Genomic DNA, 14,000 nt, shown 5'->3' on the forward strand with positions numbered 1-14,000 from the left:
TCATTTTAGGTAATGAAGTTTCTCATGAAGAATCGATCTTTGTTTTCGTTAAGAAATTGACTGCTAAACTTCCTGGAAAACAGGAAAAAAAAAATCCTTTTTGCCAACACTTTTGTATGTTAATACTACACGTGTTTGCTTACAGACTGTAACAGCTACATATTCCAGAGTGACTAAGCAAATTGAGATTCAAACATTTGTAAGTGTGAATTAACTGATCATCTAAGTCCTGCTGAAGCTGTTGGATTGCCTCCTCCAGGTCTTCCCATGGCTCTCTGGGCAAGAGACCCATCGTAATCCTAAACCCAACATTGTTTTCCATTTTCAGCATCAGTGAAGGCAACACAACACAAAGCATAACTTAACTTGATTTAAGGTATATATAAAGTATAAATTTGAAACTTACCCGTTTCTCAAAGGAACTATCCTGAGAGTCAGCTATCTTGTCTGCGACTCCATAGTCAATGGCTGCTTGTGCTTGGAGATATTTCGGTCGCTTGATGTCCTCGTTGATCTGCTCTTTAGATTTACATGTTCCCTTAGCTAACAGCTCGATGTAATACTCAGTATTTGCATCAAGTTCCTTGGCCTGCCAGAGAAATATTCATTACATTACAAGTGAACATACTTGAGGGGACTACATAAAAGGGTACAAGAAATTGTGAGGGCCACCTTTATCCACATATCTATGGCAGCTCCACTCGATCTGTTTACTTTTGGCAGATATAGTTTTGCTGCACAACCATAAACCATCAAAAACTTATACAGGTGAGCAAGAGGTAATTTTATGTATATCATGATCTAACTGCAAAGTTTTAAGTACATATGTTTATTTGAAGACAAAACGTACTTGATGAATGTGGTTGTACGGCACGATAACCCTTTTTACCAAGAGAAAGAAGCATTGCTGCTTGACCAAAAGCCATTCCACAATTGATTGTGTATACATCTGATTTGCAATACTTTTTAAGCAACACACCAGAAACAGAAACAGTAAGGTGATGACAATTAAGGCGGGTTCAATCAAGACATTATGAAAAACATAAACAGTGACAAAATCAACAAAAAGAAATTTGTGATTGGCCATGTGAATAAGAAGAAGAACATAAGGTGCATAAATGATTAACTTATAATCACAATAAAGATAAATGCATAGATTATTTTAAAAGAAAGACTTACAGAAATGGTGTCAGCTATGGCATAAGCCTCTGTTTCTGACCCAACAGTCTCCATCTTCTCATTCTACATGGCATAAACAAAAAAAAAAAAAAAAATAGCTGATTAGATAGCTTTTAAAGGTAACAGCCTTATGTATAGATAGATGGGCTCTTCAAATAATTCCATCAACAACAATATGTAATTAACTTTCCTGGACTGACCTGAGTCCCAGGTGAGTTTATGTATAGGTAGATGGGCTTTGCTGGGTTATCATAGTCTAACCACATAAACTGTGCAACGAGTAACTCAGTAACTGCAGGAACAATCTGCAAGTAAACACACCAAAAGTAGCAAGATCAGTGCCTGAACAGAGAGGAAACGAATGGGTTTAATAACAAGTTAATTGGCACGAGAAGGTCTTACAGGCATGCCAAGATAGCAGATCCTAGCATCCAAGAGCAAAGAAGGCAAATCTGGAGGAGCAGTTCTTGGTCTTGCAGATCCTCCACCGCCGCCTCCTCCACCTCTGTACATTTGGACACTCATGCTATATCTTCTAGGATCTGCTACATTCATACCAGACATACTCCATGTCCCTCCATTGTCTAAATAATTTCTTCTAGACGAGATGCTTTCCTATCAACAAAGAAGCACGCCAAACGTAAAGATGAGATTGAGAAGCAACCTAGGTTGTTTCCATATCATTGAATTGTAAAATGGAGTGACAAGAAGAGTTAAAAGAGAAAATGAACCTCGGTAACTTTTTCCGCTTGCCTACGGACAGGGCTATCCTCGGTCATGAACATATCCATTTGAGCTGGATTAAGCCCGTAGAAGTATTGCGGTACATTCTTGAAGTTTTGCATCACTAAATAAAAGGCAAAGAAACATATAGTCAGGTAATATAGTTTTCTTTCATTACAAACAAGAACTGCAGCAATCACCATCAATCTAACTATTTTCATGGTTCTAAACTAGTATGACCGCATATCAAATGGATCATCAGTTCTAGAAATCCATACTAAGGGGCACTTTGTGTAATCTAATCAAAGGAAAGTAGACAACTTTGTAACCCAATCCATCACCAAATAAAACCAAACAGTGGATGAGGTTGAGACTATAACCTCCATCTTTGAGATTGTCTCCTCGAAACTGCTTGGGGATGTGGTCAAAGCTCATGTTTTTAGCAGAAGCGAAGCAGTGTGATCTTCTTGTGCGTTGAGGGACAGAAGAGCAAGGCATGTTCGAGGAGAAGAGCTTAGTAGATCCCGACATGAAGGGTGAGTTGCGAAGCACAGACTTGGAACAGAGAGCTTCGTTGTTGAGCTGTGGAGTAAGAGGAGAGACCATAGAAGTCGCCATCTCCGATTTGGCAACCGATGAAGAAGGTGAAGATTTTAACGACCAAGGATTGGGTTTTTGTTTTTGAGGCGAAATTAGGGATTGCTGGTCACTTCACTTCTGCTGTCGTCAGATGGAGTCGAGTGCTCAGATACTCTTAATGAGGCAAAAAGTGATCTACCATTCTCATGTAATCTGCCATACTCTTATTTGTTTTCATACTCTTCAACCCGATGGTTAAAGTCGAAAGTGCCCCTCTCTACTTGATCAATGAAAACCCTCTCTACTTGACCAATAAAAACGCTCCTTTACTTGACCAATCAAAAAAAGCGCGGTTTATCTCTCTCTCATGTCCAGGTGGATTTTCTCATTTTCTTAATTAGTTTTAATTTTTCTCTCTCCTCCCTAATTCGAGTCTCTCTCTCGACGGACGATTGACGAAGAAAGCGAATGAAAGCTAGAGCAATCATTGAGTGAGTTTCGATTGTAAAGGAGATTGCGGCTCGCTTGGGTGCTGAAATTGACACCCAATCCAGGTCAGATAAAGTTCAGGTAAAGCATTGTCTTTCTCTGTATCGAATGAATGAAGTCAATGCGGGTCGTTAGGTTGGGATTTTTAGACAGTAGATTTCGAATATATGGGTCTTTGTGTTGTCAATTGAGAGTTGTATGGTGTGTTTGTTATGGAATTGGATGATGAACAAGAAATGTCGCGAATCAAAACTGAAATCCGGAATGAAAAGGGTGAAACTAGTAGACTATAAAAGTGTAAATAGGTGAAACTTTACTGTTGTGAAAAAGTGTAAACAAGTATAAATTAGTAGGACTATAATAGCAAAACTGTATAAGTAAGATTAACTTCAATTGTATATTTTTTATTTGGTACAACAGATAATGGGTTATTCTTCTACAAACATACACTTTGACTATGATGGACAATATGCGAAATCAGGAGATGATTATGAATGGATTCCAAGCGATGGTCGTTTGTATGGTATATCCTTTAAGACATCATCATTGGATGAGATCACTTATTCCTGTTTGAAGGAGAGGATATGCAAGAAGAAGAGGATAGATCCGTGTTTAAAGAGGATGAATCTGAGTTACATTCCACTGGTAGTAGAACCTAAGAGGCAATCATATATTTTGGATGATGAAGATGTGTATGTGTATCTGACATCAGTGGATAAATAGGGAAGAAGAAGTATTTTGCATGTAGAGGTCATCGAAGAAATGGAGCAACAATCAGTAGTTGAGAAAGAAAGCTCATATGGTGGGAACTATAGTGAGCTTGCGAGTGGATTACCCGAAGTTGAAGGTAATCCGGGTGCACTCACTCTATTTCCTCGCATTGAAGAAGCAGAACTATATCTGCCGGGGGCTGAACGGGTGGAGAATGTTGTTATAAATGGAAAAGCCGAGGAAAGGGGCATTAATGTTGTTAATGGAGAAGCCGAGGAAAGGGGCATTAATGTTGTTAATGGAGAAGCCGAGGAAAGGGGCATTAATGTTGTTAATGGAGAAGCCGAGGAAAGGGGCATTAATGTTGTTAATGGAGAAGCCGGGGAAGGGGGCGTGGACAGTGAGGGCGACGTGGATAAGTCTATGGGTGTTCGTCCTAGTTCGTACTATGTTGAGCTCCCACGTGTTGCAAAAGAAAAACCAGTGGTTAAAGAGTGGGAAGATGGTTTGGGTCTTCAGTTGTTTCAAGAATTTGAGAGTAAAGAAGCTGTGAAAGATATTATTGATAGAGCATCACAAGAGAACTGTTTCGGAATCAGTATTTGCAACTCGGACAGGGGTCGATATGTGGTAAAATGTCGGGGAGCAGATGAAGGTTGTAAATGGAGTGTGAGAGCAACAAAGATAGATAAATCTGAAGCGTTCTCGATTAGAACATACAGGAATATGCATTCATGCTCTCGCGTAACTTCAAGTACTGGAAAGAAAAGGAAAGTTACACCAAGATGTGTTGCAGCTATAGTGCACAAGGATTATCCGGGACTATATGAGACACCAACAGCGAAAATCCTGGTCGGTCTGGTGCAAAGGAAACTGGGTGTGGAAGTGTCGTATACGACATGTTTGAGAGGAAAAAAACAAGCTGTTGCGGATATTCGTGGTGATCCGGAGAAGGGATATATAATATTGCCTGCTTATTTGTATATGTTAGAGAAGGTGAACCCGGATACAAAAACAAGTTTGGTAGTGGATAAAAACAACCGGTTCAGATACCTATTTGTTGCGTTGGGAGCCTCCATTGAAGGGTTTGAATACATGAGGAAAGTCATCACTGTGGATGCAACTTTCCTGAAGACTGTTGAAGGTGGTTGTTTAATTATTGCCACGGCTCAGGATCCAAACCTTCACCATTATCCAATAGCTTTTGCTGTGGTTGATGGGGAGAAAAACGAAAGCTGGAAGTGGTTTTTCACGCTGCTGAAAACTGTTATACCGGATTCGACGGAATTGGTGTTTGTTTCAGACAGAAATCCAAGTCTGATAAAAGCTGTTGGTGAAGTGTATCCGATGTCTAAACATGGGTATTGTATCTGGCATCTATCGCACAATGTGAAAGCTCATGTCAATCAAGGCAGGGACGAGGTTGCACTACAATTCCGAAAAGTTGCATGTCTTTATTCAGAGCATGAGTTTAAAAAGCAGTATGACGATTTTAGGGAGAGGTATCCATCGTGTGCTAGGTATCTTGATAAAAGTGTCGAAGTCAAACGGTGGGCGAAGTGTCATTTCCCCGGTGCTAGGTACAACATAGACACCTCTAATTGTGCGGAGTCTTTGAATGCGCTATTTGAAAAGGCGCGAAGGATGTCTTTATTGCCTATGCTTGATACAGTTATTGATAAAATGTCTGAGTGGTTCAACAGACATAGGAAGGATGCAGCAGAAGGACCGTCATCTCGAAAATTGGTTCCTTTGGTGGAGAACAAATTGCATAAGAGAACACCGAAAGGTTCAAAACTTTCAGTGACTGTATTGAACAGTTTTCAGCTTGAATACAGTGTTATTGGAGAAGACGGGAAGACTTGTTCTGTGGATTTGCAACAGAAGACGTGCAGTTGCAGGAAGTTTGATATAGATAAATACCCATGTAGACATGCAATAAGAGCTATCATTAAGTGTTTGGAGCATGATAAACCATTACAGTTGAGTGACATGTACGATTTCATCTCGAATTATTACTTCATTACAACATGGGCGAAAGCGTATCGAAGGACTATATATCCAGTCCCTCATATAACTCATTGGCTGGTTCCAAAAGAAGTCGCGGCGGCGAAGTGTCCTCTACCTCCAGACTACAAGAAAAAAAAAAGGAAGACATCAGGAAAAAAGGCATCCTTCGGCGGGAGAAAGTCGGCCCCGTCCCCGTCCCCGTCCTAATAAGTATATCCCGAATAGGGGTCTGGCTAGCTATTTCAACTGCTCGCAGGGTCCTGAAGGAACTGAAGGAGCTGAAGGAAATGAAGGAACTGAAGGAGCTGAAGGAGCTGAAGGATCTGAAGGAGCTGAAGGAGCTGAAGGAGCTGAAGGAGCTGAAGGAGCTGAAGGAGCTGAAGGAACTGAGGGACCTGAGGGAACTGAAGGAACTGAAGTGTTATATGAATGTGAACCTTAGTGAAACCTGATTAAAGTGATTTCGTTTTATGATTGTAAAACTTGGTGAAACTTTCGTTATGTAACCTTTCGACTCTTCGTTAGTTGATGACTATGTTTTTAGCTATGTTTTTAGCTATGTTGAGAAATCCGAATACATCAATGTTAGCTATGTTTTTAGCTATGTTAGCTAACAATGTCACGATTTTGATACTTTACGAAATGTTAACAATGTTCTGTCGAATGGGAAGAGAATACATCATTGTTAGCTATGTTTTTTGTAAACACTACCTCGTGGGATTAGAAAAGATACATATGTCACAAAATTAAATTTTATCATGCATGAGCACATCTAAAACGTTGATAGAAAATAGAATATATCAGGTGTAACCATAAAATCAATCATCTAAGTACAGTAAAACCAACAAAATCGGAAAAATCAGAAAAGTAAAACTTTAAAGGTTTTTGTATAACTACAAACTAAGTGAAACTATAAGCACGAAAATCCTACACGAAAAAATTCCCGCCCATTTTTTCGAATTTTGACTTTCCACAAAATCGATGCGGAGGCGACGTAGAGGTGTATTAAACCCATTATTTTTAATGTTTTCGCCATTTACCTCAGCCAATCTCTCTCTCTACTATTCAATCTCTCTCTAGATCTCTCTCTACAATCGGTCGCTCCTCTTATTTCTAGATCTAGGTTACTCAAAATCATGACTCATCCAGACGAGGAGTATAGCCAGATGAAGGCTTTGAAGAGAGACATCAACATGCTTGGCTGCGTGGCGGATGCCGGGTGTGGGATTCCGACCAGATGCCCTTGTGGGGGGACAATCATCAACGAGGTGGCTCGGAACCTGAAGTATAAAACCGATTTTGATACTTTACCGGGGAGAAAATACTTCACTTGCAAAAATTATGAGGTAATTTATAGATAACGCCCAGATTTTTTATTGATACTTTCGGATTCTGATACATTCCCGTTTTACGTCTAGAATGATGGCTTCCATTTCCGTCAACCATGGGTCTTCGGAGTCCAGGAAGAGGTTGAAATGTTAAGGAAGCGCGTGGATGCGATGGCTGCAGAGATTGCTGAACTGAAGTATAATCTAACCCGTCAGAATCCCACCACTCCATGAGATGCGTCCGGTCCATGACATTAGTCTACTATCTGTTGTTGTTGTTTGCTTGAGATTATGTTCCCTTGTTGTTGTCTGATTTACCAAGACTCTTCGGATTTACTTAAGTTACACTAAGTTGCAAGTGAAACTTACTAAAGTTTCCCTATTCTCCCTCCTTCCTTCACGATCTACGAAATATCATAAATTCACGAAGTTACACTAAGTTGCAAGTGAAACTTACTAAAGTTTCCCTATTCTCCCTCCTTCACGATCTACGAAATATCATAAATTCACGAAGTTACACTAAGTTGCAAGTGAAACTTACTAAAGTTTCCCTATTCTCCCTCCTTCACGATCTACGAAATATCATAAATTCACGAAGTTACACTAAGTTGCAAGTGAAACTTACTAAAGTTTCCCTATTCTCCCAATATATAACATAAGTCTTAAATACCAGTCTTCAACATCAAACAAGAAAGTCACGGGAATTTAAAAGTCATACAGACCGAATAATTCGAGTTCATCCACATTAAAACAACCACATACTGGGAATTCACTCCGTCTTCTTACCTACTTTTTTTTTGTCTTCGGCTTCTTCTTAGCCGCCGCCTTCTTCTTACCAGCTGCCTTCTTCTTACCTGCTGCCTTAGCTGCTGCCTTCTTCTTAGCTGTTGCCTTCTTCTTACCTGCTGCCTTAGCTGCTGCCTCCTTCTCAGCTTCTGCCTCCTTCGCTGCTGCCTTGCTTCTTAGCTGAATGGGACTCCTCACAGTTTCACCAACCAACTTAACCTTTTTCACAGGAACTGTTTCTTTCCCATCATCTTTTCTCGACCTCTTTTTTTTCGTGTTTACTGACATTAATTTTTTTTCGACCTCCGCAGCATGTGCATACATCTCCGCATCATCATCATCCAAGTCAACCTCACCATATTCCCTCTGTACATCCTTTGAAATTTCGAGAATGGCATCTTCAACATTATTGTCCTCTTCCTCCGGCTCGTTATTGTCACCACCATCCTCTTCCTCCGGCTCGTTATTGTCACTACCATCCTCTTCTTCCGACTCACCATCACCATCATCTTGGACCGCCGGATTGTCACTTCCGGGAACACTCAACCTAAGACTTTTCACTTCCTCTTCTAGCAGACCTAGCTGCGTAGACAATAAAGTGACTTTTTCATTCACTCCCTTCATAGCATCTCGAACTGCATCTCTGACTGCATTCATAAGCCGACCTTCCATAGCTTTTAAAGCCTCAGCTCCAGGAGTAGTTCCACTAACCTCCACCGAATCAGCATTAGCCTGACCAGATTGTGCATTATTCGATGGTCCTCCGATAGGATTGGTGGGACCTTCAATCTGACCTGTGCGAGACTCTAAATCCATGCGGAACTGTTCTTCAAAGAAAACTTGTTTCTTCCCTTTCCGTATTATCTTCGTCCAACCATCAACTGCTGCATCATCGGCGTCATCGGCCCAACAACTCTCCTTCTCCATTCCTATGGTTTCCAGAAGTTCCTCCTCAGCTGCTGTTGCTACCAAGATACTCTCAATATCCTGTGGTAAAAACACAAAAATACTAATTACCTTAGTTTCACCAAGTTTTCATAAGTCTCATAAGTCCCTTCTCCTCAATTCGAGTCCACATAAAACATCAATTACCTTTGTATTATTACCAAGTTTATCGTTCACAGCTTTCAGACTGATTTCCTTGGTTCCACTTTTCCGTTTGTACTGCATCTTGCACATCCGCGGGCAACTACTATTTGCACCATTCACATCTTCTCGGAAATGGTTCCTCAAGCTTGGAATTGCCTCAAAGGCCAACAACTACCAACACACAACAAAAAGACATTAACATCAATTAAACAACTATGTTGAAGAGAGCTTGAGAATACCTCCAGAGGGATAGGAAAGCTTGTAAAAACCCAACTCGTCGGCGCAAGCCCGTCGCATTTTTCCAAAAAGGTAGAGACATCCTTCAAGTTATGTTCGAATGCATACCGCCCCCAAGGGAACGTTACACACGCATCTAGGTCATCAACAACACTCAGGAAGAAACTGTCCACAGGTGATGCTCCCTCACCACTCTTTCGGCCTCCGACAAGGATGCTGGCTAAGAAGAACAGAACGGCCATCTTCTTACGATCCTCAGATGGCTTTGATTTCATCGCCAACATCTGCTTCTCCAGGTCAGCGTATGTTACCCTTTTTCCTCCAAAATACTTGTTCATGAATGTTGTACCACCCAACCTCTCATGGTTGGGGGGATACTCATGGCAGTATAGTCCAGAAATGAGTCCTAATTCTCTGAGAGAATATCGGATTGCGACGCCATTAACGACAAACCATAACTCATGCTTCTTCGCAACACAAGCTGATCGCAAAACGAGAACCCACATTCCCATCCACTTCTGCTTTCGGTTTTTAATATGGAAGAAATGCTGGAATTGTGGGTGCTCTATGAACCATTCCACCTCCTTCGCTTTCAGGATCGTTTGAATAGTTCTTATCGCCGAGTCAATGTAACATTTTCCTGAAAGCTTTAAAGACTTTTGATATTGGCTTGAAGGAAAGTGTAGTTTCGGTAGCATGCCCTTTTCTTCGTCATCTACAACCTGCACTCAAGTGAGAACCGGATCACGTACGACATCTTACAACCATCAACATATAGTTTCACAAACTTCGACTTAGTTCATCAATCACTAACTCTAAATTCCACTTAGTTTTCCACACTTATCTAATCTTTCAAATCATCTATGTAAAAGTTTTCAATTTCAATACTTACCGAATCATCTGCATGCGACTCAGTTTCATGATGTCGTCCAAATAGAATTATCTCCTTTTCATCAGCTTCTTCGTCGTTTCTTCGGGGCTCTATTTCGTCTCCGACTTCCTTCTCTTTTTCTCCTTCGTCTCCGACTTCCTTCTCTTCATCTCCTTCGTCCCCGGCTTCCTTCTCTTCATCTCCTTCGTCCCCGGCTTCCTTCTCTTTTTCTCCTTCGTCTACGACTTCCTTCTCTTTTTCTCCTTCGTCTACTTCTCTTGATTCCTCCCCTTCATTTTTCTTACTTGATTCTTCCTCTTCCCCTTTTCCATTTCCACTGGCATTGTCTTCGCTTTCATTTGCATCTCTGGGACTTTGGTCGGTTCCTGGGAGGCCGACAGGTTTCTCGATAATCCTTGGGTTTGCTTCATCTCCTACTACACTACTCGAGCCGTCTTCTTTTGCCTTCGTAACGTCTGGATTCATCATGATTTGTGTTTTTGATTGTCGATTGAGGATTCGAATTGAGTAGGGTTTTCAGATAAGTCGAATTGAGTTACTTTTAGTGAGAGACGGTGTCTTTTCAATCAACCAATATGGGGAGAGAGGGGAAACGTATTAGGGAATTCAATTTATTCTTCAATTTCTGGAAGTGGATATCCGATTTGTTTGGGTCGGTTCTGGGCCCGGGTTTGGATAGTCCTAGGTAGAGTTGTAATTATTGAAGTTTCTCTTGGTTTCGTTGTCTTTTTATAAATTTTCGTGTAAAAATAAAGATAAATGATTTTCTAAATCCGGGCAGTTTCGGGCAGGAGTATCTCAGCTCTTTTTTTTTCGGGCAGGAGTACCTGAGCGTTTTGATTCCGTCAGATGAGGATGTGCAGTCAAATTTAGACAAACCTGAATCGGTCTGCTTTTTAATAGCGGTCTATTTAAACCGGGTTATATCTCCGAATTTCTGTCTGGTTTTTAATAACTCAGAGGAGCTTAACTTGTAGAATGAGTTTTGACTGGTGACATGAGTTAAACTTAATTAAATTTGAGTTAAAAGTATAATTCATCGTAAATGTTATCGATCATGAATTACTTTTAGTTTTTGAGTTAATATTTGACTTAAAATGTGTTTATTTGAGTTACATTTGAATTAGTCTAAAATAACTGGATAATTCAAGTCATAATTTAACATCAAACAAAATCTAATGTATTAAAATTGAATGCATACTGTTTTTGCATTTTGTCAGTAAGTTACGGTTTGCTTTTGATTTATTAATTTAGAATTTCCTAATCACTACCAACATTGTTTTATATGTCACTTTCATAAGTTATAACCATTTTAAAAAAAAAATAATATATATATTATATATAGTTATTAACTACTCTTTTCAAGACTTATAAGCTTCCCTATTTTTATTTTAAATTATTTCTATAATTTTGATTGTTAACTCTATTTAGTAACTAAACCTACATACATAGAATTACAATATATTTAACTTTTATAAAATTTTAATACATTTTCTAAATTTTAATTTATACATTTAATTTTCTGAATTATTTTATCAATTATATAAGACTTATTATTATTATTATTGATATTTATAAAAATGAATTTATACTGCCGCTTAGACATCAAAAAATGTTACCAATCAATTATTTTTTAAAAAATACCCACTCATATTTATAGGGTAAACTCAATACATTAATTTACAGTTTCTATCACATAACTTTTACTGCAAATTCATTAAAGTTGCTTGAGTTTCTATCAAATGTTTCCCAAAGTGAATAGCATAGAGAATCAGTAAAATTTTGTTTGTTTTTTCTATAAAATCTGAGGCCAAGTGGTTTAGTTTTGATACTATAGTTACAATAAACTGAATTCATGAAAGGATGTAGTAACTAATATGAACAACTGAATACGACGGTCCATTTCAACTTTTAAGAAGGTGACACTTGCCAGCTCAGCCTCAGCAATTACGAGGTCATCACTTGCTTCACCAACTACCAACTTATCACTGTTGACCTTTTGTTCCGCAGTGTGTACTTCACCTTTCTGTGACCACCATGAGGAGGAAACTCTAGATCCCATTGACCACCACAGTGTTGGCAAAAACCTCTAATCTATGGAGTCTCCAGCAACAACAACAACGATCCCAGAGGCGGTCTTCGTAGAGATCATCGTGAGATTACCGTTAAGAAGCATCGCCAGATTCAAATCGGTCTCCAAACGATGGAAAGCGTTGATAGAATCGTCCTATCTCCGCCGCGTCTTCGTCTCCCTTCACAAACAATCCTCATCCTCCTCATGGTCTCTCATGTTCGGAACCGACTATCCTTACCCCATAGCAGAAGCTATAGGCCTCCACGGATGCAAGACATGGGATCTTCCCAGATCTCTAGGCTCTTACATCACGCCTTTTCAACCTCACCCCGATCCCCGCGCCCGCGTATACTATATATCTTCTTCCAACGGATTGATCTGGATCGATGTGTTCGTTCATCGTACCGACGTCGAGACTTTCCCTTACAAGACCTTTGTCGGAAACCCGGTTTTACAGCAGTGGGTTGAGATCCCCCCGCCTCCTCAAGAGTGTAAACATACTGCTCTGGTGACTCGTCTGGACGAGGACGGCGTCGTTTCCAGCTTCAAAGTGGTCAGGACATGTGACCCTGATGAGAGTGTTGCACCAAACGAATGGAGAGTGTATGTGTATTCTTCCGAGACAGGGTTATGGAGTTTCAAGCGGCTTATGTCCTCTGTTCCTGTTCAGTACACTTGCTATTACCCTCCTGTCAATGTCGATGGGGTGATTTATCGGTGGGAGAGGATAGTGGATAATAGCGAACCCGGAAGCCTTTTAGCGTATGACTTCTTCGGTCCTGAAGACGGTGATGATTGTTGTCAGGTTATACCTCTCCCTCTTCCGTATAACGAAGACGTTAGGAGATGTTTGACTGCCTCAGGAGGAGATGTTGTCTACATTGAGGTACTTGATGGAATATTGAAAGTCTGGACGCTAAATAAAAACAAAAACGGTTCTGGGGGGAGTAGTAGTGAATGGTGGCACTTGTCAGGGGAAGAAATCAACTTGGTGTCTGCGGTGGGATATGATTTGGATTGCTTTCCCATGGCGTTGAACCCTTTTAATGCTGATATCGTCTATGTGTGGAGTTGTCAGGATAGTTGTTTGGTGTCAGGTAACTTGAAGACCCAAGAGTTTATTGTTCATCAAGGGTCAGAGAGTCGGTGGAGTAGCGGTGAAGGTTGTTATTGCGCGAAATCATACCTTTCTAGTGGGTACATAGAAGATAATCACAACATAACTTCGGTGCTCATGTTATCTCAGTTTGTTCTCCCACAGTGGATGGATCCTGTACCCCGTCTGCCTAACTGAACATCCTTTCTGTACCTTTCTAAAGGGTATATATACTTTTGGCGCATAAGCATATATCGTTATCCCAGGTGGCTCCCACGATGGACGGATGGATTCAAAGTCTCATCCGCCAAGTTGAGTTTGTAACTTTTCTGTTGTTTCTTGCAAAAGCTTATTTCCGTGTTTCAATGTATTATGTTCCGTCTTTGTCACAACTTGCCGCTCTATCAATATCAAATCTTCTCTTTTCTTATGAAATAAAATCCATAGGACCTTAGCTAACCAAAAATACAGAACATAAGACAAGGACAACACACACTTAAGACTTAGCTACCATTTAGACCGTCTCCTGAGAGTCAGACAACATCACTAGAGTGGCCAGAAGAGCAATGGCTGCGGTCTCAAAATCATAGAACAATACAAGGGAAACAAACACATGAACCCAGACAACATTTAGGCCGTTGTTTCCTGAGAGTCGAACCACATTAACTAAATTGGCTAGAAGAGCAATGGCTGTTGCGGTCTCAACTCGCAAGGAACCGGTGTGGCCACAGTCCAACAGCTATGCCGCCTGCTTGCAACATCCGCTCCACGTATTTCCTCGTGAAGTATGGCTCCATTGAATAGTGT

At 40.4% G+C, this 14,000-nt stretch overlaps 4 protein-coding genes across 4 annotated transcripts; 2 read left to right on the forward strand and 2 right to left on the reverse strand.

Annotated features, from left to right (window-relative positions):
• Positions 1-78: 78 nt before the first annotated feature.
• LOC108805132 (ATP-dependent Clp protease proteolytic subunit-related protein 1, chloroplastic) lies at positions 79-2,633 on the reverse strand. The gene is made up of 9 exons (XM_018577100.2): positions 2,283-2,633; positions 1,911-2,026; positions 1,582-1,794; positions 1,380-1,484; positions 1,180-1,242; positions 851-962; positions 673-734; positions 407-589; positions 79-299 (listed from the first exon to the last, which is right to left on the reverse strand). The coding sequence occupies exons 1-9, from the start codon at positions 2,518-2,520 to the stop codon at positions 219-221; spliced, it is 1,173 nt and encodes a 390-aa protein (XP_018432602.2). The 5' UTR covers positions 2,521-2,633; the 3' UTR covers positions 79-218.
• Positions 2,634-4,104: 1,471 nt separating this feature from the next.
• On the forward strand, positions 4,105-5,898 carry LOC130494962 (uncharacterized). The gene has a single exon (XM_056985835.1). The coding sequence runs from the start codon at positions 4,105-4,107 to the stop codon at positions 5,896-5,898; it is 1,794 nt and encodes a 597-aa protein (XP_056841815.1).
• A 1,907-nt stretch (positions 5,899-7,805) lies between these two features.
• Positions 7,806-10,488, reverse strand: LOC130494963 (uncharacterized protein At3g43530-like). Its single transcript, XM_056985836.1, has 4 exons — positions 10,249-10,488; positions 9,134-9,853; positions 8,898-9,065; positions 7,806-8,792 (listed from the first exon to the last, which is right to left on the reverse strand). Exons 1-4 carry the CDS (start codon positions 10,486-10,488, stop codon positions 7,806-7,808), a joined length of 2,115 nt encoding a protein of 704 aa, XP_056841816.1.
• Positions 10,489-11,993: 1,505 nt separating this feature from the next.
• LOC108862208 (F-box protein At1g49990-like) lies at positions 11,994-13,600 on the forward strand. The gene has a single exon (XM_018636268.2). It carries the CDS (start codon positions 12,120-12,122, stop codon positions 13,389-13,391), a length of 1,272 nt encoding a protein of 423 aa, XP_018491770.2. The 5' UTR covers positions 11,994-12,119; the 3' UTR covers positions 13,392-13,600.
• Positions 13,601-14,000: the final 400 nt, after the last annotated feature.

Source organism: Raphanus sativus, chromosome 5 (genome assembly GCF_000801105.2).
Source record: "Raphanus sativus cultivar WK10039 chromosome 5, ASM80110v3, whole genome shotgun sequence".
NCBI classification, from domain to species: Eukaryota; Viridiplantae; Streptophyta; class Magnoliopsida; order Brassicales; family Brassicaceae; genus Raphanus; species Raphanus sativus.

Bases quoted from the DNA above. Each gene is read 5' to 3' on its own strand.
- LOC108862208 (XM_018636268.2), top strand. From the start codon at position 12,120: ATGGAGTCTCCAGCAACAACAACAACGATCCCAGAGGCGGTCTTCGTA.
- LOC108805132 (XM_018577100.2), bottom strand. From the start codon at position 2,520: ATGGCGACTTCTATGGTCTCTCCTCTTACTCCACAGCTCAACAACGAA. The intron at 1,243-1,379 runs GTCAGTCCAGGA...TATGCCATGTAG, and splicing joins TAAACTCACCTGGGACTCAG to AATGAGAAGATGGAGACTGT. The intron at 735-850 runs GTACGTTTTGTC...ATGGTTGTGCAG, and splicing joins CGTACAACCACATTCATCAA to CAAAACTATATCTGCCAAAA.
- LOC130494962 (XM_056985835.1), top strand. From the start codon at position 4,105: ATGGGTGTTCGTCCTAGTTCGTACTATGTTGAGCTCCCACGTGTTGCA.
- LOC130494963 (XM_056985836.1), bottom strand. From the start codon at position 10,488: ATGAATCCAGACGTTACGAAGGCAAAAGAAGACGGCTCGAGTAGTGTA. The intron at 9,854-10,248 runs GTCGTAGACGAA...ACTTGAGTGCAG, and splicing joins AAGGAGAAAAAGAGAAGGAA to GTTGTAGATGACGAAGAAAA. The intron at 9,066-9,133 runs GTATTCTCAAGC...GTGTGTTGGTAG, and splicing joins GCTTTCCTATCCCTCTGGAG to TTGTTGGCCTTTGAGGCAAT.